General features: G+C 37.9%; 1 protein-coding gene across 2 annotated transcripts in view; it reads right to left on the reverse strand.

The window, feature by feature from the left end:
- The window catches only part of NELL1 (neural EGFL like 1), a 905,733-nt gene that overhangs the window by 705,910 nt on the left and 171,940 nt on the right, over window positions 1-27,883 (reverse strand). For both annotated transcript variants that reach the window (XM_072619341.1, XM_072619340.1), the window contains exons 5-7: window positions 13,969-14,065; window positions 3,094-3,166; window positions 1,818-1,900 (exon numbers count right to left, since the gene is read on the reverse strand). In XM_072619341.1, coding sequence (XP_072475442.1) covers window positions 1,818-1,900; window positions 3,094-3,166; window positions 13,969-14,065 — 253 coding nt within the window. The remainder of the gene's footprint in view (window positions 1-1,817; window positions 1,901-3,093; window positions 3,167-13,968; window positions 14,066-27,883) is intronic.

Here is a 27,883-nt window from a genome sequence, read left to right on the forward strand (position 1 = left end):
TCTTGTCTACAAAGGACTGAAGATGAAATATGCTTCTCTCCACTCCGAAAAGATATAGTGAACTATAGGTACAGACTGAAGTACATTCTGCCAGACATGGTGAATGTGTCATGTTGTTTTACTTAACTATACTTCTTTATCTCAAGAGAGAGTTCTATTGGAGGAGTGTTTAAGGAAATAATAGCAATGTTTTAAAAAGCATTAATAAAACATTGAAATAAATAAATAGGTAAACAAATGAATAAATGAGTGAATAAATTATAAATGAACCAATGAATAAAATGGTGCTTTAATAACCTGAGAATAGCTTCAAACTGTGAACTATTGCATTACTACCTTCCAGTGTAATCACCCTACCTACATATATGACACACTCACACATAAACACATAGACAACTGGAAACAGTATTGTGCAGTGGAAAGAACACTTGATTTAGAGCGAAAGAACCAGGATTCAAATCATACCTTTGTAACGTCCTACTTGTATGACCTCAGACAAGTCCTCCAACCTCTTTGGAGCTTCAATACCTTATTTATTAAATAAAATGAAATTCCTCATCTATGAAATGGAATAAAAGACTTCTACAGTTCCTTCGTGTTCTCTATCTCTGATCCTTTCACCACATCATACAATATCTACCAAAACTGTCAGTAAGCACAGCTGTTACCTATAGAAGGAAATATATTTGTATGCAAAGATATGAAAAGTACCACAGAGCAAGATCCATGTGCTAGAAAACACATTCCATTCTTGCTTACTCCTAACACTTGAAATAATATAAAAAATTATGAGATCATAGACTCACAGCTCTAGAGGTGGAAAGTATCTTGCTAATCATGTAATTCAACCCCATTTTATATAAATGAGGAAACTGAGGCATCAAGAGGTTGTTACTGTCCCAAGGAATGTCATACAGAAACTAAATGACAAGGTCAGAACTCAAGTTCAGGTCCTATGACTATAAATTTAGCATTCTTTGTATCACACCATGCTGGCTCAACTCATTCCTGCATGGTAACTATTAATCTCTCCAAAATTTCATATATTTCCAGAAAGGGTAATATATTTAAAATATAATTTTTGTTTGTCTTTTTTATATTCTCTTCATTTATACCTATATACCTTCCTCTTCCTCTACCTCCATCCTTAACAAAGAATAAAGATCTTAGGGGTGGGATGGAGAGAGGCACTTCAGCAAAACTTATCAACTGAGTTTGATTGTATATGGAATGCTCTGCATACATAGTTTATTCCCCCCCCACCTCTGCAAAGAATGATGACTGGGGCTAAATTAGGTGTATTGGGAAACTTTTTCTGAATATGAGAATATATCCAAAGGAGAGAGGTTGTCAGACAACTTCCTGGAGAAAGGGAGGCCAAAATAAGAAAGGGTAACATTAAAAGGAAAGAAAGGGTACAGGGTCATGTGAAGACAAAATCTGCCCCTTATACCATTTTATCCATGGACTGCCCAGTTATTAGTGACATACACAGTAGTGATAAAATACCTTTCCATAGGTGTTTATAACACATACTTGAAAAATATATCTTGCCCCCTCTGAGTATAGATCTAAACATAATATATATTGCTCCCAAACACTCTTTGAATAAACATCCTGAGAAAACCCAGTAGCATAAGAGAAGTGAATGGTTATGTTTACTACCACTACTCTTATTGTAAGTAAGAATAAACCATTTTTATAGTAACACACAGCAGAAGCCAAGGATAAATGTTTGCATTGTAGCATATCCATTTAAATTCCAAACAGAAATGAGAAATGGAATGACACATCACAAGTAAAATTCAGGTACCTACTTTGGCAGTCATTTTGGCCAAAAGCTCTTGCAAATCCATTATCCCTTGCACCAGGCTTAAGAAATCACTGCAGGTTGGACATGCTCAATAAAGAAAATAGAGACATATATGTCAATGCAGAGCCAACATATGGTAAGAAGAAACAGAAAAACAGCATTTACTTGGTTTCCTAGTGACATGCATGTGTATGTGAGAGAGAGAGAGAAAGAAAAACAGAGAGGAAAAAATAGACTCAGAGACCCACAGAGACAAAAGCAGAGTGAGAGACAGAAATAGGAACTGGAGTGGAATCTAAAGGGATTTCAAATCTGGAACTTTTTGTTGACACACAAGAACAGGGGAACTAGAAACAGAGTATTATCTAAACTGAAGGAAAATAGAGCCAATGTGATTCAAAAAATATATGTTAAGCACCTATATTACAAGTAAGGCATTGTGTTTGATGCTGAGAAACCAAAGAAAAAAGCCAATTCTCCTTTCCCTTGAGATTACAAGCTACAATGGGAATATAATATGTACCAAAAATGTAGAGAGAACTCTTTGGGGGCAGGGAAAGGGGAGTGTCTGAAAGGTATTGGACAGAACCGCTGAGCTGTGTACTGAAGGAAACTAGGGAATGTATACGAGATACATTCTGGCATACCTATGCAATTCATAATGGAGCTATTTATGCAAAGGCAACAAGATAAGATGAATGTCATCTAGGGCAAACTTCTCAAAGATCAGTTTGATTTGAATAGAGAGATCATGAAGGGAAGAAATATGAAACAACACTGGAAAGGTAGGTGGTAAACAGATGGTGGATGGCCTTTTATGGTAAAATATGGTTCTGTATTTTATCTCAGAGACAATAGAGAGCCATGGGAGATCATCAAGTAGGTATATGACATGTTTGAGTGCTATTGATAGGTAGGGGTGGGGAATCTCCAGCCTCCAGGCCACTTGTGGCCTTCTAGGTCCTTGGGTGCAGCCTTTTGATAGAGTTCAAGTTTTACAGAACAAATCCTTTTATTAAGAGTCAAAGGATCCCACTTGAAGACTTAGAGGACCATATATGTTCTCAAGGTCACAGGTTCCCCACCCCTATGCTAGACATTAAAACTAAACAAAACATCTAATGTAAATACTGTACTCTAAAAACATTATTTCTACAGTTTTTAATAGCCAATATAGCCAGATTTCAGTTGTTGGTCTAAAAACACCATGTTTATAGAACCTAAGCCATTAATAAATCATTGAAATCTGCACATTCTCAAGTCAACAAGCTGTTACTTACTGCGATTCAGGTTAGGACATTGCGTTATGTATCCATTTGGCATAAAGATGACTTTCACATCTTGAATGACACCCTTTAAAACAGAAGAGAGAGTTGGTAATATATATTGCAGTCAAAGAATTAAAACCACATGTCTTATAGGATCATATATTCCAAGCAGGAAGAGCATTCTGAAGGCTATGCCCAGATTTTGAAGATGAGACTGAGGCCAAGAGAAAATAAGTGATTTGTCCAAAGTCACACAGGTCAAAAGTCACACAACTAGGATTCAAACCCAGGTCCTTTGAGTGGAATTAAGATTGTGTTCCACTGTTCCAGAGTCAGTCAGAGACTCTACTAAGGGCCTATAGTGGCTGGAAAAAAAAAATCACCATTTTTAGAAAACCATAATTTATTCATTGAAGAGTTGGATTGGACTTATCCCCTAGGACTAGGTTCCAAAGCCTACTTTCTAAGCTACTTTCTTTCTTGACATACATATATGCTTGCTTGGCTTAGGGAGATCACTTCCAGTTATCACTAGTTAGCACAAATGGAGTTCTTGGTACCAATATTCCATTGGTAAATTTTTCTAAAGTACCTCTGATGAAAAAGAAATCAGTGCAAAATCCCTCATCATCTCTGAACATTAACTGACATTGAGATGTGGTTGGAAGAAAGGAGAGTTGCTTATTTAACTGTTAGGGAGAAAGGATGATAGACAAATCTGAGTGTAATGCGTTCATTTTGATTCCAGGAAATAAAATTATACATGGAGAAAACTCCATAGCAATCTCTTTGTTCCTCAGTTAATCGAGGAAGGCAACTTGGGATTTGTCGGTGAATTCTGAGATTTATTCAACGTCTTGCTGTAAGCAAGAGGCTGTCCATGGTCCTGTCTCCACAACTTGATATGGAAGGACGATTTTAATTTGAGGCAAAATTCATCAGGATTGCCATTTTGCAATGAAAATATTGATTTGGCTGTTGGGTTTCTTTTTTTCCAAGTCGAAATATGTGATTTTTTTTTCAAATTTGACGGAAGAGATATTACAGAACAGATGGAAGACATGGAAAGTGGTTGAGAATATTGAGCTTAATCTATAAATAAAATATAGACCCAAGACAGTACTGCAAATCCTTCTGAAGGAGTAACATTTAACATTTATGTGCTCATCTCCTAAAACAGCAGAAGGTAATCAGCAAAGGCTGCTTCCTGCTTGTTATTTTAAGTTAAAATATTAATTGGAATTATTAATAGAGATAACAAAATCCCAGAACCTTGTTCATTGGATCTATATCTGTATCAACCTCTTTTTCAAGGATGACAGTGCTCATAAATATGAGAAGATGAAATAACAGAACTATTTATTGTAAGACACTTCTCAATATGAATTATTATTGGTGGTTGGCAATCAGGAGGGGACAATCAACTGGCCTCAATCTAGAGCGTTCTGAGAAGAAGAACTGCTCCTCCCCTGCCCCCAAGCAAGCTAACTCTGTCAAAAGACAAATGCTCTCTTCAGGATATTAGAATGAAATGGGATTGTTTTAAAAACAAAAATAAAAACATTGGATTAAGAGATCAAAGGCAATCTTGGCGATGATGAAAATGATGATGATGATGATGATGATAATAATAAAAACACCTACAATTTATATAGTTTTTAAGGTCTTCGAGGCACTTTACAAACATTTCATTTTATTTGCAGAACAGCTTTGGGAGATAGGTGCTATTATTATCCCTATTTTACAGCTGAGAAAATTACATATAGAAGTTAAGTGACTTGCCCAGGTTTATACAGTGTCTGAGGCTGGATTTGAACTCAGGTTCAGTGCTCTATTTGCTGTACCATCTAGATGCCTTTACTTGTAAAGCATTTAGCACAGCACCTTATAGATACTAGGGACTTAAGGAATGTTTGCTTCCTTCTTTTCTCCAATGACTAAGCATTCGCTTCCATTCTTTGAATCTCACCATTCTTATCTGTTAAACGAGGGAGCTGGACCAAATGATTTTAAAGCCTCCCAAGAAGGTGGCATGTATAGTACACTAGCTCCAGAATGAGGATATAAGTTTAAATCATACCTTTGTCACTTCCTACCAATATGACCTTGGGCAAACCACAACTTCCCTGAACTACAATTTCCACATTTGAAAATAAGAAGGTTGAAATAAATGACCTCTAAGGTCACTTCCAGCTCAAGATTAATCATTCTTTGATCCTTTTAGCTATTAAAACCCAATGAGTCTACAGAAAGGTCAACTGAACTGGAGTTTCTACAATTCCAAGCTTTGTAACATAGTAAGCCTCAACAGTCCTTCGAGCATAAAATCTCAGTAGGGGGAGGGGAAGAGTGAAAGAACACCATCAAGGAACAGAATATCACAGGGTTTCTTGGCTGTGCTTTTCATGGTGGACACATCCTGTCATCTGCCCTGTGATTTCATTGGAATAGGAAATTCCCCATTCCAACAAAGCAGATTTGTACATTACGACATTAGAGAATTCTATGTGGCACTGAGATCTTAAGTGATCTGCCCAGTGGCACACAACCAGTAGGTGTCAAATTCTGAGACTGCCTCTTATCAGATTGGAGGTAGGGAAATCAAGGACCAACTGGAAAAAAACAATTCATCTTGAAATGGGGCATCTTGTCTTGAGATGGAGCACATCCATTCTTCATACAGCTGACAAAAATATCACAGAGCCCCATTACTACACATAGGAGTCCTATAGAGACCTGCCTTGTTCTCAGAAACTGAGGGCAGCTAGAAGGACATTAGTGTTTATTGGTTTTCAATGACACCAGTGACTTCATTACAAATGATGGCACATTTGTTCTGTATTGATGGAATGCATATGGAGATAAAAAGATACTGACTGTCCAGTGTCTTTGACCAAACCATAGCTGTTCTGGGGATCTCATCTTGTTTTTACAGATGAACTGTTCATAAATATACTCACAAACAAAAAAAAAGGAGGCACAGTTTATCTTGTCAGTGGGAATTAGGTTTTCTTAAAATGCTTAATATTAATCTTGAAATAAAAAGGGAATGGCTCTCCCCAACTCCCTCCATTTGGGAAATTTAGGATTTCTATAGATTAGGATATATCTGAAGCACTCCAATTTGCTTCATAGGATAACTGATTTAAAAAAAAAAGAAAGAAAGAATTGATTTTGTTTTCCTTTCATTTAACTTTATTCATAACCTGGAACAATGTAGCACTGTATTTGGTATCAGAACTAGATTTGAATATTAGGTCTCCTAATCACTGTCTAGAATATTTGGGGGGAAAGCTCAAGCTTTTTGAGCTTTGATTTATATACATAAAATGAGGCTGATAAATAAAATGGGGGGTTGTACATACCTCACAGGGTTGTTACAAAAATCAAATGAGGTAATCTAAATAAAATGTTTTATAAACCATAAAGTCCCATAAAAATATGCTGTTATATAAATATCTGTAAGATGAGGGATTGGACAAAATGATTGCTAAACCATGTTCCAGCTTTAAAGCCTATAAGAATATACCTCTACCACATAATTAAATTGTTGTTGTGGAGTTGTTTTTGTGGTCAGCTCTTCAATTCAACTTTGAGTGACCCCATTTGGGGTTTTCTTGGCAGAAATTCTAAAGCAGTTTTCCATTTTCTTCTCCAGCTCATTTTACAGATGAGAAAACTGAGGCAAACAGAAGTTAAGTGACTTGTCCAGAGTCACACAACTACTTTGAGGCTAGATTTGAACTCAGGAAGATGAGTATTCTTGACAACAGGCTTAATATATCACCTGGCTACCCAGCACATTATCAAATCTGGCCTGTTTCCAACCTCTTATTTAGATCCTTATGTTATCTCAGTTTATCCACATACCAACCCCCTTGTGTCCATGTCACTGGGTCTTAGTTTCCTCATCTATAAAATGAAGGAGTTGGACAAAATAACCTTTCTTTCATTCCATCCAGCTCTAAATTGAAGGTAATATGGCTTCTATAAATCCCTTTGGCCAATGTGGGCACCAAGGTGGTTCAGTGAATGGAGTGATGAACCTGAAGTCAAGATAACCTGAATTCAAATCCAGTCTTATTCTCTGTCTGTTTCCTGATCTGTACAAACATAATAGCATCTGCCTCCTAGAGTTGTTATGAGGATAAAAATGAGGTAATATTTGTAAAGCACTTTGCAAAACTTAAAGCTCTATATAAATGCTAGATATCAATATTAATATTATTTTCAAAGAGCATCTGACCACCAGGAAATATCAAGTCATTAGAATATTAAAAATCTTGCCAGTCCACCGTGTAAATCCAGTGAAATATGGGACACATTAGAATTAACGAAAAGTCCCACAAGAACGGTATATGTCAAAAATGCAGTCCTATTATTTCCATGTGCCTCGTGTTATCATCCTCTTGAAAGAGAAAACACATTCTGACTCCTCCCACCTTCAAAGGAAGCAGAATCTGTATCTGGTCCCCCAATAAAACTAGCATGAGCTTATAAGGTTTTGCCAGATAGCAGTTCAGACTCGCTTTAATGACTAGATGGAAAGCAACTATAGTTAAAGCTTCAATTGCTTACAAACAAAAGAATCTGTTAAAAAAAAAACTACACACTTATTAAAGTATCTGAAAAATAGTCTGCTGGACACGTTTGTATGCATGTGTATATACATATGCTTAAACGATAGGCTAAGGTCTTCTTTGCAATCTTGTCTATTCTACCAATTTGCTCTGTAAGCCTTTTTTATCCTTCAATAATGTCCAGCCTGGCATCCTGAAATGCTACAAATTCTTAATGAGGGATGTCTAAATTACTGAGGTTTGGTTGTTAATAGGATGGCACTATGCCAACAAGAGGAAACAGGTTGCTATCTCTTCTTTATTCAATTCACCTGTGGTTCCCCACTGCAATCTTATTTTGGGTAATGGTGCATTGAGAAATGGTCTTGGAGTAGAGGTAAGTGGCCCATGATGAGCTTTTAATGTTCAAAAAACTCATGTGTTTTGTTCCCACAATTCCCAGAAAATTTCCCATTTTGCAGGTAGAAGGGGAAGATGCATGCACACATCAAACACACGCAAACACACATGCATAAAGATTACGAAATTATGTTATTAAGATTCTCCGAGGTATGAAATAACAATGATTAGGCAAGAGCTCATAACAATACGCAGAACCTTCAGAAAGAAATGCAAGCACAGCTTTCATACCAAACAAATGCTAATTCTTTTTTAACGCTCTTATTTCCCTGCAGATCTCTGTTTACATTGAAGAAAATGGTTCACTTTTTTTTGTGCTAAAACACTGAAACAAACTGCCTTGAAAGGGAAAAGGGGAGGGGGTACCCTGCTGGGCATGTAAATATATGGATGAAGATGTGTACTGTTTATAAACTGGCAAAGACCCGGGCTTCTGAATTGAGTAACAAAAAGAAAGAGTTGTGAAATCCACAAGTAGGATCTAAAAAATGCAACCAATTATGTATCTCTGCCCTGAAGACAGTTAATAAAATATTCTGGCATACATAAAAGCCAAGAAAGGCACTTGTCTATTTTCATTATGATCAATAAAAACTGGCAACTCATTAGCATATCATTAGCCACCCCGCTGTTTTCAAAGTGTTAATGCACAGAGATATTAATTTCCAAATGTATAAGATCCCAGAGTTCTCTGACTGGATTTCTGCATAAAAGCATTAAAGATGGGTGAATCCAATCGAGCTTCTTTTCCGATGTGGCCATAAACATATGTTTACCATCTGCAGAATTATAGGAAGCAGCTGAGGTAAAAAACAACAGCTGTAGCAGAAAATAATGCCATCAATTTCACTTCTCAGTGACAGCTCAGCTGTTAGAGGCGACAGTCAAGTCCAGGTAAGAGACAGCTTTTGAACTCCTGTTTACCAGAGGTTGGCACTAACTCTTTGTTCATCTCTCTTTAAAAAAAAAAAACATCTTATCCATAATGTAAAAGGTTTTTGGACAGCAACTCTCTTCAGTTATCGACAGTTATGACCTTGTCACAATTGCCCTACCAAACCATATGGCTTCAGAGGGTTTCACTGGCTCACTGCAGTCCATAGTCGCCTTTTGCCTTTCCCTTTTCGCTCCTCTAAAATCGTAACTGCATAATCAGCTTAGACACTGAATTCATCAAAGGGAAATTGAGTGGGAAGTCAACTATCTTGATAATGGAAAAACTATGACAATCTTAAAAGCAGATAAGCCTATCACTATCACCACAGCTGTTTCTTCAGATGAATGCAGTTTTGATGGGAAGAAATCCCCAGATCATCTTCGGTTGTCCTAGATAGGAATTACTTAATATTGGGAGCTATTCTGGATGGCACTAAGCGAGTGATCATATCCCCTGCTCTTCCATGAGTAGCATTTTTTTTTGTATTATCCATAAGAATGCACCAGGAAGCTGAAACTTCATTGAATGTGTCCAGTGTTTTGCTTTAACTTTGTCTATGAAGTCTCTTATTAATATTTAAAATATAGAACAATGTTATCTTAACCGAAAAACATACCAAATGCGCTTTTAGATCCAAAGCAATAAAATCAAGTGCTGTGGTTCCTCAGACTTTAAAAGCATCTACTATGTTACAGACATTACAACTAAAAGGATATTCCGGCTCTCATTTAGAGAAAACAGGCTGCCTCTTGGGAGGAATGAAGGAAGGTAGTTAGGTAGGATGGACCAAGTCTCTAGAGCATCAAGATGATTGATGAATTGATACAATGTAGCAAAAAAAAACCCATCCTGCAGGGAGAGAGGAAGAAAAAGGATGAGGCTGGGAAACAGAAAGAAGAAAGGAGAGGAGGGTAGATCATAAGATCTTAGATTTAAAGCTAGAAGGGCCCTTACTGATGTGCTATCCCAACCCTCATAGGTTTGAATTGAGGAAACAAGATATAGAGAGATTACACGGTTTACCCACAGTCACACAGGTAATAAGGAGCAAAGCTAGGATTTGAACATACATCCCCTAATTCCAAAAAAACATTTTTTCTACTGCACAATCCAGATATACTTATGATGTATAAGCAAAAGCTATCACTTCCAGTAGCAAGGCTCTGATTTATTTTGCTTCCTTATGAATATGAAAAGATCCCATTGTTCATCTAGCATTACAGAAAATGACCTGTAGTACTAATTAAGTTGTGACCAGAAAGCCAAAAAAGCACAATAGAAACGAGACTTAAATTGGGCAGCTGAAGATCACATTCATGGAGAAACTATTTCAGAGAACCAACAACGTGAGGAAACAATGAGAGGGAAGAGATGGTTGGCTGATGGGCCTCATTCTTCAAAATCTCATTCTCCCATTCTTCCTATAGGCAAATAGAACAAGCTACTCCCACTTAAAACCACCAGGTTTTTTGAAAAGATAAAGACAGGAGGAGGGCATGATTTCCTAGTCAATCCTGCCTCCTTTATAAGGACTCCCTCATCTACTGTAACCCACAGTGATCTCCTCTTCTTGAAATTTATATTGTACATAATGTCTGCATCACTCAGTCCTCTATTTAATCATAACACTGCTTTGTATTCATAAGAAATCAGGGACTCAGAGCTGGAAGCAACTTCGTTCCTTAACTGTTTCAAGTGTGCATGTTTTGTCTCTTCTGGCTAAATTACTTGCAAGCTCCCAGAAGGGAAAACCCCTCTCTGTTTCTGGTTCATTATCAGCATCTAGCTATAGTGCTATACATGTCTTTGTGAATTCAATAAAGAAATACTGATGGAGAGAGGAGGAGTCAAGCCACCATGCTGAAGCAGAAGGATGAAATGTAGTGAACTCTCCCTCAAAACTCCAAAGAGATCTAGAAAGCATACCAGACTAGATCCTGAATCACTTTTTCATGCCAAGTCAGCACAGGGAAACAGAGAGGTCTGTGGACACTGGGGATGAAGTCTGAGTAGGAGTCAGCATGGAGTATCCCAATGCTCCCAGACTGCATTCAAAGGGAAGACTAGGTCCCAGACTAGGATGTGGTTATTATACAGAGTGCGAACTGGTAACTTTGCCACCTACTATGTAGTACCAGATCACAGATCCAAGGTACAATGAGGAAAGGACCAGCACCCAGGGATAATATTCTAATATGAGAAGATAGGGTAAAACTCAACTGTATACTATGCAAGGAGGAACTGTGGAGGCAAGCAGCAGCATTGTGGTTCAGATGTGAAGAGCAGAAAAGAGTCTCAATTCCAGCTTCTAGCATAGTCAGGAAGTTTTAGAGAAATAACCAAGTCAGGAAGCCTACAGTACTGTCATTCTGAACCAGTAGAGCTTGTCCACTGGCTGAAGGGGGCTGTCTATTGGTCAGAACAAACCCAAATCAGGAACCCGAAAAGCTCAGGGGAGGCATCAGTCAAATTTTGCCCTGGATCATTTGGAAAGGTCATTTGGAAATAAGGAAAGTTTGGAGGTTCCCAGCCTGGGCTGTCCCTGAGAGTCTGAAATAATAGAAGGTAATACCCAAAGAACACAACAAGACCAGCCCAGACCCTTGCTTCAAAAGAACATGGACACTGATCCTAATGTTAACTTTGAAGTTAAAAAGTAGGCTGGAAAAATGGACAAGCAAAAGAAAAAAGAATCCTACCTCCAAAATGCTAATAGAGTGGCAAGAACACCCAAAACACAACCCTAAGAGAGAATAACTCCAAAACATCCACAGCCAAGCTTTAAAGAAAAACATAACTTGGGCACTAATTAAACTAGAATTCCTGGAATAAATGATGCAACAGGATTTTTTAAGTTTTAAATGTTTTTTTTTTATTAAATGGAGTGTAAATGATAGTAGAAAAATGGGAAAGAAAAGAAAGCTATGGAAAAAAAGAACTGGAAAGAGAATTAACAGCTTTTTATAAGAGGTACAAAATCTTACCCCAACAACAAGATCCCCCAAAACTATAATGGACCAAATAGAAGAAATTACTGCATGTGGCAACAATAAAGACTAGAAAAGTTCAGTCAAAAGTCTAGAAAATGTGAGCTATCAAAGTAAAAATAATTGACCTGAAAAGTAGATAAAGTAGAAAGAAATTAAGAATTATTGGACTATTGGAAAGTTATGATAAAATAGAAGAACTTGGAAATTATATTTCAAGATATGTTAAGAGAAAACTGTCAAGATCTCTCAAAACCAAAGGGAAAAGTGGAAAGAGAAAGAATCCACTGTTCATCTCTTGAAAAGAACTCCAAAATGAAAACTTTTAGAAATATTATAGCTGAAGTCTCAACCAGATCAAATAAAAAAACTGAAAGTGGAAAGAAAGGATTCAAGTACTAAAAAAATCCCACAAAATAATACAAGATTTAGCAGACAACACCATAAAGTAATGGAAACTTTGAAAAATAATATCCCAGAAAGCAAATGACATAGGACTATAGTCAAGAATTATTGATCAAGAAAAATTTAATAATAATTCCACTGGGGGAAATAGCTCTTTAATCAAAAAGAGGACTTTGAAGAATTCCTGATAGGTTCCCAGAGCTATATAGAAACCTGGAGGTACAAATGCAGGAGTCATAAAAATAATTTTAAACCATGAATGAATAATTTTGCTGTAAGAAATGGAGTGGTTTCCAAAAATCATGAAAAATCTCATATGAACCGATGCAGAGTGAAGTTACACAATGACAACAAAATTGTAAAGACAACTTTGAAAGACTTAATGACTTTGATTATCATAAAGACCAACTACAATTTCAGAAGACTAATGATGTTACACACCTGCTGATAAAGAGGTGAAAGACTCAGACTGTAAAATAAAACACAAACACATATACACTTTTAATTTTAAATAAATATAGTTTTTATTTATACATATTTTACATATTAATTTATATTATTTTGCAAGTTATGTAAAATTTTTCTCTGTTAGACATGACAAACAGAAATTCATGTTGCTTGGCTACGAATGTTTGTAATAAGGGGTTTGTTTTTCTTTCATTCATAAAAGGGGATAGGGAAAGGGCAGATATTTAATGATTTAAAATAAAAAATGAATTTAATTTAAAAAGTAATAGCTGAGTAGATTACTTATTTTATTAATTGCCTACTGTGTGCCCTATCCAAATTTTCCATCTGTGATGCTTGTTACTAGCCCAGATTCCAAGGGGACATTTCCTGTTCCATTTCTAGAGGAAAGGGTAATGGACAGAATGCTGAACAACTTGAAGTGAGAAAGGCTTAAGTTCAAATCCACTGCTGACATCTGTTGTTATCTATGTAATCTCTGGTTATCATAGACAATTCACCTACCTTTATAGGTCTCAATTTATTCATCTAATGTCTGCAGTATCTACCTCAAAGAATTGTTGCAAGGCTCATATTATATAATCTATGTAAAGAATTTTACGTAATTTTAAGTGATCTACAAATGTTAATCACAATTATTGCAGAATAACATCAGCTATAGCCTTCTCTTATTACTCCAATGTAGCTCTAATCTTATTAATGTGGGGTATTCTCTCCACTGGTGCAGATTGCACCTCCTGATTGCAACATGAAATAAACAGAAACAGATGAAAAGTATGCATGATGAGTACAATAATGTAATTGCAAAGTTCTCTCAAAGGAACCATATGAGTAACTGAAGACCTCATAATGACTTCAGATGATAAGTAATGAAAAATATATCCCACATCTTGGCCAAGGCTCACAAGAGTGGAATGTAGCAAACACTGTCAGACCTGGTCACTGTTGGTACCACAGTACTGATTGTTTTCCTTTGTTACATAGTAAGAAAGAAGTGAGGAAGCTTGCTAAAGATACCAGTGAAACATTTTTTTAAAAAAATTAAAATACATTATGAGTATAGACACACACACACGCATATTTTTTCAAAAAAAAAAAACTCTGTACTTACTTTCAGCAAGCCATGCTTTTGGTTGCGTTGCCCAAGCCATAAGTTGCTTCCTGGGGGGAGGCTGGTTTCTGGAGGGTCTATCACTCTCTCATAGATCCTGTAGATGGAAATATCAGGGTTACTATCAAGACGGCCATATCCCAAAGGAGGAAAGTAAGCATGCCACCCAGCTCAGACACATTTAAACTGTGCTTGTTAGATTTTGTGGGGCGGGGGGGAGGGGGGGTGGAATAGGTGCTACTTGGCTGGGGTTCTTTAGTGAAAAGCACTAGCAAATAGAAAGATACAATGTCTTCAGTTCTTGAAAGATTACCCAAGTTTCCTTTTTTCTCCTTCTCTTCCTCTTGGTCAATTTCTGGTTACTTTGTTCTCCACTAGAAACAACCCTAAGTGCTTGATATTAATAACTCATAAGCAACTGAGGCAGAACCAAAGGAGAAGCTGATGAGTCTCATTAGAATGCTAATATACTGTCCAGTGAGCTAAGCTTTTTCTCTGATGGGAACATAATAGATGGAGTGTCAGCAGAGGAATATTCTACATTGGGCCACAGGGCATTGAAACCACACCTGAGGAAGAGGCACCAACAATTCCTTTCTGCTCCTTCTGTATCCCTGGCATCAGGGTTGTTCAGTGAGTCAACTTCCATCCTGGTCTTTTGGAATTCTTATAGCTTGCCTCAGCTGGCTCTCTATATTTGGCAATCTTTCCACTTAACTTTTACTGACCCTCTATCTCATGCTGCATAATGACTACTTTGAACATTTTCCTCAATGAAAAGTACTTAACACACTTCACTAAGACTGAGGCAGCTTGATGACAGCTGCTTCCATTATCTTTTTCAATTCCTTGAAACTTCTCCCACTCTCTTCCTCTCCTGGCTCAGAGAACAGGTATCTCATTGCCTATCTAAGGCAGTGTCTCTATCTAGACCCTTGATCTCATCCCTTCTTGCATTCTCCAGAATCTTACCTCAGCAATCATCCTCACTTCTCACAATTTCTTTAATTTCTCTTCTCTGTCAGCTGCTTCACTTCTACCTACAAAAATATCCATCTCCTAAAACCCTTTAAAAAATGTCTTCTCTTGACCCAACTCACTAATTCATTGAATTTGTCTCCTCTCCTCTTTCTTGTAAAAACTTGAAAAAAATTGTCTATCACCCATACAAGATTGCACACCATCTCGGAGAGGGAGGGGGAAGAAAATTTAAGATGTATGGAAGTAAATGTTGAAAACTGAAAACAAATAAATTAATTAAAACATAAAAATAAAAAAGTGAGGTCAAAAAAGCTGTCTATCCTTGATATCAGCTCTTTCTCACACCCCACTCCATGCACTGACTTCTTTCCCAATCACTCTCTTGAAATGTCTCTTTCCAATTTAGATGTTATAGAGAGCTCAAGAAGGATGAGAATTGTATTAAAAAAAAAGCAAATGAACTTTGCAGTTAAGAGTTGCATGAATAGAGTTCTTGAGCTCTCAGCAATATCTTACATTGTTTGCTCCTTCATTTTTATGAGACTCACTTCCCTTGGCTTTAGTATGCCACATGTTTGTAGATTTCAAAGTTCACAAGCTTTTATTTTTGTGCCTTCTTCCCTAGTTCCTTGTTCACTTTTTAGGCAATATCATTGTATCCCTGTCCTTTAGTCCAGAGCCTAGCACAGAGCAGGCACTCAAGTGTTTGCTGATTCAGTTATTTATTTACTCAACAGTTTCAGCTCTCACCGTTGTCAAACTGATTTTCAAATCTGTTATCTATAGCCTGAGCCCCAAACTCATCAAATCTCCAACAACTGCAACCCTTCTCAATTTGAACAGCCCCTCATTTCTTTCTTTTTTTCAATTCCATGTAGTTCAATTTAATTCGATAAGCACTTACTCCTTGTGAGCACTGCAGATACCAAGATGCAAACCAAACAACCCTGCTTGCCCTCAAGAGCCCTGGATTGATTGTATGGAGGACTTATATTAAACCTCTAAGTAAATGCAAAGCAATCTAAAGAGAGAAAGTAGACTGATATATGACTGCCATGAGGGGTGATGGGAGAAAGGTAAGGAAAGTCTATGCAGAAGATAGTAGTTGAATTTAACTCAGAGGTAAGATAAATACTATATATCTAAGCTCCAGCCACAATGGATTCTTCCAAAGTTTTTCACACTTTCCTCCACCCATGCCATTACTCACATGTTTCCCCATCCTTCCCTCTGATGCACTGTGTTCTTTTCCATCACACTGCACTCCTCTAATTTCTCCATCATTACTGATGAGCTGCTTCACCTTGCAAGATCACATCAGCCCTGATACTCCCTACTCATCAATATCCTCTATTCCTAGGGTCCCTCTGATTGGGAGGTACAGAGGAGAGCTTCTCCAAGAACCACCACTCAAGGAAGGCACCCAGGCCAACATCTCAATTTCCCAGCCAGCTGCACTCACTTGGACTTCTCCATTAGACCCCTTCCAGTACCTTCCCCCTTCCCTACTTTTTCAGCTTTGCATGTCATCTTTGCAAGTTCCTTGAGGGCAGGGACTGTTTCTCTTTTCACAACTGTATCTCCTACGTTTAGCCTAGCTCCTGGCCAACAGTAGGTGCTTAATAAATGTTTATTGGCTGATTGGTTTTAATGCTTAACTCAGATACCTCCTACTCCAGGAGGAATCTTTTTCCAACGCTCCTAGTTATAACAACCTTCTGTCTCATTCAGGCTTCAAAAAGACTTTGTTTGCACCTTACCTATACACTTATCAGGAATTAGAGATGTTTATTTAGGCAGCTTCATTAAGTGAGGGACTTTGTTATCTAAACTGTATAGTTCACTAGTATCCAGAACAATGCTTTACATGCAGTGACTCCTTAATATTGCAATAGACGCTTAGTATTTAGACTTGAAATAAACCCTTAGAAGTCACCAAGTTTAACCCTTTATTTGGTGAGGAAACTGAGGCCAGGGAAGTGAATAAATGTTTGGTGAATGAAATTACATTCATGTTCATAGTGTATAAGATTCTTTGTTATAAGTTATTGTTCTCTGAAGGAGAGGCATGGCACAGAAAATTTAGGCAATTTGTAAAAACTAAATACATCAATAAAATGATTTTTAAATATTCACATAGTGCTTGGTGGTTATAAAGTGTTTTCATCTAAATTATTTTATTTAATTGTCCCAAGCTGCCTGCAAGGTAGTTTGCATGAGTTTTATTCTCCTTCATCTTATAGACAGACTGCCACTGTTAAGAGATACGCCCGAATTTACAAGGCTGGTATTTGGCAGATCTAGTATTGACCTCCAGATCTTCCAATTGCACATCTAGTACCCTCTGACCTCTGGTTGGGCAACATCCATCTTCTTCTTACCTAGCAGGGATTTTTTTGTCATCCCAGTGGAGTCAACTATGATTTTAATCAAATATGAAAGTAAGACAAGTAAGAACTCAAAGCTAAAATTATTTCTCTCCCTTAGCCACTTTTATAAAATATTGGGGGAGAGAGAAAGAAGAGTCAGATCTCCCTTATGGAGGAGATCCTCCATAAGAGAGATCCTCCCTCAACTTCATCTCCTATTCCTAAATATTTCTGTGAGTCAGTTAGAGAATGGATTCCTTTCACACAAGGATTCAGCAGCCAGATGTGTTATTTTCCTGGTGGGAAAAGGTGGCTGAAAATCTCACCAATTACCTCTGCTGTGAGAGAGAAATTGGTTCAAAGAGAGGGAGGTCTATTCCTCATCTCATCCTTAGGAGAAAAGTGAAAGTTAAAATACTGAAGAATGCCCTTAGAATGCCAAAAATGGCGAATGATTGTTGAATTACTATAGTTGAGATCCAACACTGCAGACTTACATCTTTGCTGTATGTCACTTGTTTTATTCTTCATCAGCAATAGTCAACCATTCCATAACAATACCAGCAAAATATTCAGGTAACAACTTTTTGAATGTGCCCATTATCTATTAATTGTCACATTTAAAAATTCAAAAAGAGAGACTTAATTATTTCTTAATATTCTTCCTTCCCAAATACTCAGGGTATAGCTACCTATTCTGTGATGTCAGTCATCTGAAAGGATAATTCTTTTAATTTTTTTAATTACAAAAATAATGAGGGGCAGAGCCAAGATGCAGAGTAGAAAGATGCACCTACTCGAGCTCTTACCCCATAAAATACTTGTGAAAAATGACTCTAAACAAATTCTAGAGCAGCAGAAGCTAGAAAACAACAGAGTAAAAGAGATTTCCAGTCCAAGGTACCCTGAAAAACCAACACGAAAGGTTTATCACACGGGGTGCAGAGGGGAGCACAACCCATGGAACCCACCCCAGCCTTGACTGACCAGCTCAGCAGGTACAGGACTGGTGGAATCCCCAGCAACAGTAGCTGTTCCCAGATCCCTCAACCCACAAATGCCAAAGACAGCTTTAAAGGTCAGTGAGAAAACTTTTTCACCAGGATGAGAAGGGAACATGATCCTCCCTGAGCCTCAGCCCCAGGCAGCGGCAGTGGTGGCAGCAGCAACAGCATCCATTTTTGGAACCCTAGACCTAAAGACCCTGGGGGAATTGAGCCACACATCTGAGTCTCAGCCCTTAGTGGTGGTCCTGGGGTGAAGAAGAGTGCTGGCATGGTGGAGTTGGTGGAGGCACTGGAAAGGGAATTCTACTTGCAGATCCTGGGCAGAAAAGTTTTGGTAGCTCCCAGAGCAGAGCACAGGCCAGGAGAGGAGTAAACTCCTTTTCCTTGATTGTACCACCTTGGAAGAACTGAGAACCTACAGGTTCTCAGAGTATACCTCCTCTTGACAAAGGACTCAAAAATCAAGTAACTGGCTGGGAAAATGCCCAAAAAAGGGAAAAAAGTAATACTATAGAAAGTCAATTTCTTGGTGAAGAGGTATTTTTTCCATCCTTTCAGATGAGGAAGAACAATTCATACCATAAGAGGAAGACATAAAAGTCAAGGCTTCTGCATGCAAAACGTCCAAAGTGAATATGCATTGGTCTCAGGCAATGGAAGAGCTCAAAAAGGATTTTGAAAGTCAAGTAAGAGAAGTGGAGGAAAAATTGGGAAGAGAAATGAGAGCAATGCAAGAAAATCATGAAAAGTAAGTCAACAGCTTGCTAAAGGAGACCCAGAAAAATGCTGAAGAAAATAACACCTTTAAAAACAGGCTAACTCAAATGGCAAAAGAGATCCAATTTGCCAATGAGGCAAAGAATGTTTTAAAAAGCAGAATTAACCAATTTGAAAGGGAAGTTCAAAAGCTCACTGAAGAAGCTAGTTGTATAAAAATTAGAATGGAGCAGATGGAAGCTAATAACTTTATGAGAAACTAAGAAATTACAAAACAAAACCAAAAGAATGAAAAAAATAGAAGACAATGTGAAATATCTCATTAGAAAAACTGACCTGGAAAATAGATCCAGGAGAGACAATTTTAAGATGATGGGACTACCTGAAAGTCGTGATCAAAAAAAGAGCCTAGATATCACCTTTCATGAAATTATCAAGGAATACTGCCCTGATATTCTAGAACCAGAGGGCAAAATAAATATTGAAAGAATCCACAATCACCTCCTGAAAGAGATCCAAAAAGAAAAACTCCTAGGAATATTGTAGTCAAATTCCAGAGTTCCCAGGTCAAGGGGAAAATATTGCAAGCAGCCAGAAAGAATCAATTTGGGTATTGTGGAAATACAATCAGGATATCACAAGATCTATCAGTTTCTACATTAAGGGAGCTAAGGGCTTGGAACATGGTATTCCAGAAGTCACAGGAACTAGGATTAAAACCAAGAATCACCTACCCAGCAACACTGAGTATAATACTTCAGGGGGGAAAATGGTCATTGAATGGAATACAGGACTTTCAAGCGTTCTTGATGCAAAGACCAGAGCTGAATAGAAAATTTGACTTTCAAATACAAGAATCAAGAGAAGCATGAAAAGGTAAACAGGAAAGAGAAATCATAAGGGACTTACTAAAGTTGTACTGTTTACAATCCTACATGGAAAGATCATATTTGTAACTCCTGAAACTTTTCTCAGTATTTGGGTAGTTGGAGGGATTATACATAAATACATACATACATATATTATATATGTATATATATAATATATACATACACACACACACACACATAGAGGGCACAGGGTGAGTTGAATAGGAATGGATGATATTTAAAAAAATAAAATTAAGGTGTGAGAGAGAAATATATTGGGAAGAGAAAGGAACAAATAGAATGGGGCAAATTATCTCTCATAAAAGAGACAAGAAAAAGCTTTTTCAATGGAGGGGAAAAGGGGAGAGGTGAGAGGGAAAAAGTGAAGCTTATTCTCGTCACATTTGACTTAAGGAGGGAATAACATACACACTCAATTTGGTATGAAAATCTATCTTACACTACAGGAAAGCAGGGGAGAAGGAGATAGTGGGTTGGGGGATGATAGAAGGGAGGGCAAGTGGGAGGAGGGAGTGATAAGAAGTAATCACTTTATGGGAGGAACAAGGTCTAAAGAGAGAATAGAATAAAGAGGGGACAGAATAGGATGGAGGGAAATATAATTAGTCTTACACAACATGACTATTATGGAAGTTTTGAGCAAAACTACACATAAATAGCCTATATTGAATTACATGCCTTCTCAGTGGGGATGGGTGGGGAAGGAGGAAGGGAGAGAAGTTGGAGCTCAAAATTTAAGGAATGAATGTTGAGAATTGTTTTTGCATGCAACTGGGAAATAAGAAATACAGATAATGGGGTATAGAAATCAATCTTGCCCTAAAAGAAAAGAGAGAAGATGGGGATAAATGAAGAGAAGCATGTAATGGAAGGGAGAGCAGATTGGGGGAAAGGGTAATCAGAATGCACGGTATTTCAGGGTGGGGGAGGGAAGAAATGGGAAGAAAATTTGGAACTCAAAATCTTGTGGAAATGAATATTGAAAACTAAAAAATAAATAAATAAATTTTAAGAAATGAGTACTTACCCACTAGGTACAAAGTAATACACTTGCGGTCAGTTTTGTTTTTTATGATTATCCTTTTCTTCAAGAAGCCTTCATTCTACTATTATAGTTATGTCTGGCTATGAAAACAGAATTTGGTATACAAAACTTTCATACTAAATATTGCTTTCTGTCAAACCATCTTTAAAAACTTTGCTTCTGCCATAACAAAAAGTTAATAGGTTTTCTGGAAATAGAAACTCCATCCATTTATACTTTCATTCAATCTTTCATTCAAAAATCTTGATTAAATATGTGCTGTGTAGAATAGTACTAAGTTCTAAGTGACAAAGTTTAGTAAGTTACAATCTTTGGTCTTTTAATGTTTATAATCTAAAAGGATAATGATCATATTTTGAATGCTCCACATAGGCTCCAAATAAAATAAGTAGTAAGTACTGCAAGTCCAACTATGGCCCACAGTCAAGATTGGTAGTCATTGGCCTACATCCCCAAATGGTTTACAATTCTGTTTACAGTGGCACATATCTTGTTACAAATCACCAAGATCTGCTGCTTAGTCAAAAGAGAGACTTTAGTTGCTGCTGTTTTTTAAAGTCACTGCTTATTATAAGTTTCCTGGTTTTTTGTATGTTTGTAGCTGTCTCCCCAAATTTGTAAGAATCAATATTCTTATCATTGTCAAGAGTCTGTATTTGTCATTAGAAGTGTCTTACTTCTCCTTCTCCATTCCCTCCATACCAAAAGAAGACCGGAAATAATCTAGACATGTCACTTTCCAAAATAATTCTTGGAGGACAGTTTGGATTTGTTTAGCTCAAAATTATAATGGACACCAATTAGCATTGTAGGGGCAAAGTATGGAAGCATTAGCTAAGATCAGTTACATTGAACTCATGAAGTGACGGTACCAATTCTTTAAGAAATAGAAGCAAGTGCCAGTACCAAAGAACCAAAAAAATAAAATAAAATAAAGATATTCACTCAGAAAGCAAAAACTGTCTTTGGTAAAGTTCAACTCTTGACTCATGTTCAGTTCATCTAGGTTAACCACTTTGAATGGACTGATATTTTGCTTTCATCCCACTGTCCACACCTATATCACTCTCACACACTCCTGATGTTCACATTTTGCTGTCCTCTCTGACACAGTGACTCAATTCACTTTGATTCTAGGATTAAAACTCATCTACCTCTACTCTTATGTATCTCTCTTTCTTGCTAACTCTAGTCTCTTCTCTTCCACTGCTGAGCAATGTTCAGTATGCCCATGTGCTGTTGATCTAGCTGTACACTACTGCCTAACCCAGACTTTTTGAGGCAGATGTGACAAAATGTGCAATTGACAAAACGTTGGATGAGCCATCTTCCACTATAAATGGGTAACAAAGGCAAGCACATTGGTAAAGAATAATAGGGAAGCTAGTAAGCAAAAAAAAGAGAAATAAAGAGCAATAGGTAGGAATTCAATTGGTTTAATTTTTGGTTCCATGTAAGAAGAAAATGCCATAAAATTAAAGATATCCAAAAGGAAATGGCAGGGCTATAGATCTAAAGTTGGAAAAGACATTAGAGATCATCTAGTCCAAGCCCAACATTTTACAATAGAGAAAAAGGAGAGGTTGTGTCCCTCCCAACCAATGTCACACAAAGTAAGCAGCAGAACTAGGATTTGAATCCATATGCATAACTTCAAAGCAAGAATTTCTTCCTCTTTAAAGTCTACTTGTGCATCCTTCACTGGATATCTTCAATTAAAGGCTTGACTTTGTAGGCTACATTGTATAGAGGATTCTTGCAAAGTTATGTATCATACTAGATAGCATCTAAGGTCCCTTCCAGCTCTGAAATTCTAGAATTCTGTGATTCTATGACTTTTAAGATGAGAAATTAAATAAACAACTTTACCTCACTATCTCCTCCAATCAGTCTGAAGAAAACTTAATTCTGGGGGGTGGAACCAAGATGGCAGAGTAGAAGCAAGGACCTGCTAGAGCTCTCCCCTCGAAGCCCTTAAAATACCTGTAAAAATGACTAAACAAATTCTAGAGCAGCAGAGGCCACAAAATGACAGAGTAAAACAGATTTCCAGCCCCAAGACAACCTGGAAAGCTGGCAGGAAGGGACTATTTCACCAGCTTAGAACACAGCACAGCCCAAGGTGAGCCATGCTGGCACAGACAGGACTGGAACAGGCTTTAGGATGCTGAATCACAGGCAGCTGCTGCAGTTTCCAGATTTCTCAGTGCACAAAATGCCAAAGGAAGTTTCAAATGTCAGTGAGAAAGTTCTTTCATCTGGGTGAGAGGGGAGCATTGTCGTGTCCCAGAGACAGCCCCAGGGATGCTTCTGGGAGTCTTGGACTGCAGATGGTGAGGGAATCAAGTCACTGATTTGGGTCTCAGTCCTGTGTGGTGGTCCTGGGGTGAAGAGAAGCACTGGCATGGCGGAGCTGGTGGTGGTTGTGGAGAGGGAATCCTACTCATAGTTCCAGGACAGAAAAAAGTGCTTGTGGTTGCTTACAGACCAGAGCACAGGCCAGGAGAAAAGTAAATACTTCTTCTTTGATTGAGCCACTTTGGAGGAACTGAGAACTTACAGGTCCCTAGATACATCTCAGAGAACATCTGCGCAAAACCTCAGAAGTCTATGGCAGCATACCCTCCACTTGACAAAGAACTCAAGAGGCAAGTAACTGGCTGGGGAAATGCCCAAAAATGGGAAAAAATAAGACTATAGAAGGTTACTTTCCTAGTGAAAAGATATTTTCTTCCATCTTTTCAGATGTGGAAGAACAAAGCATACCATCAGAGGAGGAAAGGAAGGTCAAGTCTATTGACCAAAAAGCCTCCAAAAATATATATATAAATGAAATGGTCTTATGTCATGGAAGAGGTTAAAAAAGGGTTTTGAAAATCAAGTAAGAGAGGTGGAGGAAAAAATTAGGAAGAGAAATGAAAGCAATGCAAGAAAAGCATGAAAAACAAGTCAACAGGGGCGGAACCAAGATGGCAGAGTAGAAAGACAAAAAATGCAGGCTCTCCCCACACAGCCCATAAAACACCTGTAGAAAGGGACTCTCAACAAATTTTGGAGCAGCAAAAGTGGAGAACAGAGTGGAGGAGATTTCCAGCCCAGGGTGACCTGAAAGGCTCATGGGAAACATCAGTTGCACCGGATGTGGAGGGGAGTGTGGAGCCCAGCCCAGCCTTGGCCTCATGGCACACGGCTCATGAACAGACCTCGGGGGTGGAATCTCCAATCCCAGAATCCCCAGTCCCAGTAGCAGCAAATCCCTAGGCCCAGCAGTGGGTCCGCAGATCCCTCAAACCACAGGCACCAAAGGTCAGTGATGGGGGTTTTTTCAGCTGGCCAGGAAGGGAGAAGGGCCTCCCCATAGCTCCAGCCTCAGGGAGAAGCCACAGTGGCCACATCAGGCAGGCAGCATGAGTTCTCACAGCAGCCCCTACAGCAGCCTGAGACCATTGCTGGACTGTAAAAACCCCTGAGGGCACTCAGGGAGCTGATCTTTGTCTCCCACTGAATGGCAGCCCTGCCCCCACAGCTTGACTGAATCCCACTACCCCAGTGCTAGCTTGGAGGAACTGGAGGTCAGGTGCCTGTGGAAAGGAAACTCTGTTAAGATTCTGGGAACAAAAATACCTCCCTGTGTCCAGACAAGTAAACACTTGATTGTGTCACCTTGGAGGCACTGAGATCTTACAGGTCCCCAGAGAATACCCTACTCTTGACAAAGGACCCAAAAGTCAAGTAACTGGTGGGGAAAATGCCCAAAAAAGGGAAAAAAATAAGACAATAGAAGGTTACTTTCTTTGTGAACAGATATCTCCTCCCATCCTTTCAGATGATGAGGAAGAACAATGCTTACCATCAGGGAAAGACATAAAAGTCAAGGCTTCTCTATCCCAAACATCCAAAATAAAAACTCAGTGGGCTCAGGCCATGGAAGAGCTCAAAAAGGATTTTGAAAATCAAGTTAGAGAGGTGGAGGAAAAACTGGGAAGAGAAATGAGACAGATGCAAGAAAATCATGAAGAGTGGGTCAACACCTTGCTAAAGGAGACCCAAAAAAAAGGTGAAGAAAATAACACCTTGAAAAACAGGCTAACTCAATTGGCAAAAGAGGTTCAAAAAGCCAATGAGGAGAATGCTTTAAAAAACAGAATTAGTCAAATGGAAAAGGAAAAGCTCACTGAAGAAAATAGTTCTTTAAAAATTAGAATGAACAGATGGAGGCTAATGACTTTATGAGAAACCAAGAAATCACAAAACAAAACCAAAAGAATGAAAAAATGGAAGATAATGTGAAATATCTCATTGGAAAAAGAACTGATCTGGAAAATACATCCAGGAGAGACAATTTAAAAATTATGGGCCTACCTGAAAGCCATGATCAAAAAGAAGAGCCTAGACATCATCTTTCATGAAATTATCAAGGAAAACTGCCCTGATATTCTAGAACCAGGGGGCAAAATAAATATTGAAAGAATCCACTAATCATCTCCTGAAACAGATCCAAAAGGAGACACTCCTAGGAACATTGTGGCCAAATTCCAGAGTTTCCAGGTCAAGGAGAAAATATTGCAAGCAGCTAGAAAGAAACAATTCAAGTATTGTGGAAATACAATCAGAATAACACAAGATCTAGCAGCTTCTACATTAAGGGATAGAAAGGTGTGGAATGTGATATTCCAGAAGTCAAAGGAACTAGGACTAAAACCAAGAATCAGTTACCCAGCAAAACTGAGTATAATACTTCAGGGGGGAAAATGGTCTTTCAATGAAATAGAGGACTTTCAAGCATTTTTGATGAAAAGATCCGAGCTGAAAAGAAAATTTGACTTAAAAAAAAGAATCAAGAGAACCATGAAAAGGTAAACAGCAAAGAGAAATCATAAGGAACTTACTAAAGTTGAACTATTTACATTCATACATGGAAAGACAATATTTGTAACTCTTGAAACTTTTTTCAGTATCTGGGTAGTTGGTGGGATTACACACACACACACACACACACACACACACACACATGCACAGAGAGAGAGACAGACAGAGAGACAGAGATCACAGGGTGAATTGAATAGGATAGGATCATATCTTTAAAAAGTGAAATTAAGGGGTGAGAGAGAAATATATTGGGAGGAGAAAAGGAGAAATGGAATGGGGCAAATTATCTCATAAAAGAGACAAATAAAAGACTTTTCAGTGGAGGGAAAAAGAGGGGAGGTGAGAGAAAAAACATGAATCTTACTCTCATCACATTCGACTAATGGAAGGAATAAAATGCACACTCATTTTGGTATGAAAACCTATCTTACAATAAAGGAAAGTGGGGGAGAAAGGGATAAGCAGGGTGGGGGGGATAATGGAAGGGAGGGCAGTGGGAGGAGGGAGCTATTTGAAGTCAACACTCTTGGGGAGGGACAGGATCAAAAGGGAGAATAGAAGCAATGGGGGGAAGGATCGGATGGAGGGAATTATAGTTAGTCTTACACAACATGACTGTTATGGAAATCACTTGAAAAACTACACAGATATGGCCTATATTGAATTGTCTGACTTCCCAAAGGGAATGGCTGGGGAGGGAGGGATGGGGAGAAGTTGGAACTCAAAGTTTTAGGAACAACTGTTGAGTATTGTTCTTGCAACTAGGAAATAGAAATACAGGTAATGGGGTATAGAAAGTTATCTTGCCCTACAGAACAAAAGAGAAGATGGGGATAAGGGAAGGGAGGGATGTTAGAAGAGAGGGAAGATTGGTGATAGGGGCAATTAGAATGCTCAGCGTTTTGGGGTGGGGGGAGGGGACAAATGGGGAGAAAATTTGGAACCCAGAATTTTGTGGAAATTAATGTTGAAAAGTTAAATAAAGAAATTTAAAAAAAAAAAAAAAGAAAAACAAGTCAACAGCTTGCTAAAGAAAACCCAAAAAATGCTGAAGAAAATACCTTTAGAAACAGACTAACCTAAATGGCAAAAGATGTCCAAAAAGCCAAATGAGGAGAAAATGCCTTAAAAAGCAGAATTGGCCAAATGGAAAAGGAGGTCCAAAAGCTTACTGAAGAAAATAGTTTGTTAAAAATGAGATGAAAGCCAATGACTTTATGAGAAATCAAGAAATTATAAAACAAAACCAAAAGAATGAAAAAATAGAAGACAATGTGAAATATCTCATTGGAAAAAACTACTGACATGGAAAATAGATCCAGCAGAGATAATTTAAAGATTATTTATCTACCTAAACACCATGATCAAAAAAGAGCCTAGAGATCATCCTCCAAGAAATTATCAAGGAAAACCACCATGATATTCCAGAACCAGAGAGTAAAATAAAAATGGAAAGAATTCACAGATTATCTCCTGAAAGAGACCCCAAAAAGATGTTGTAGCCAAATTCTAGCGTTTTCAGGTCAAGGAGAAATTATCACAAGCAGTCAGAAAGAAAAAAATTCAAGTATTGAGGAAATACAACCAAAATAACACAGGATTTGGCAATTCCTACACTAAGGGGATCAAAGGGCTTAGAATATAATATTCCAGAGGTCACAGGAGGTAGGATTAAAACCAAGAATCACCTACCCAGAAAAACTGAGTATAATACTTCAGGGGAAAAATGGAATTTCAATGAAATAGAGGACTTCCAAGCATTCCTGTGGAAAAAGACCAGAACTGGATAGATAATTTGACTTTCAAATACAAGGAACAAGAGAAGCATAAAAAGGTAAATAGGAAAGAGAAATCATAAGGAACTCATTAAAGTTGAATTTTTTACATTCCTACATGGAAAGATGATATTTGTAACACGAGACCTTTTTCAGTATTAGGTTAATTAGAGGGACTATATGCATATATGCATGTGTGTGTATATATGTATATATGCGTATGTGTATGTATATGTAGGTGTGTATTATGCATGTGTATATT

Source organism: Notamacropus eugenii, chromosome 6, assembly GCF_028372415.1.
Source record: "Notamacropus eugenii isolate mMacEug1 chromosome 6, mMacEug1.pri_v2, whole genome shotgun sequence".
In the NCBI taxonomy this organism is placed as follows: Eukaryota; Metazoa; Chordata; class Mammalia; order Diprotodontia; family Macropodidae; genus Notamacropus; species Notamacropus eugenii.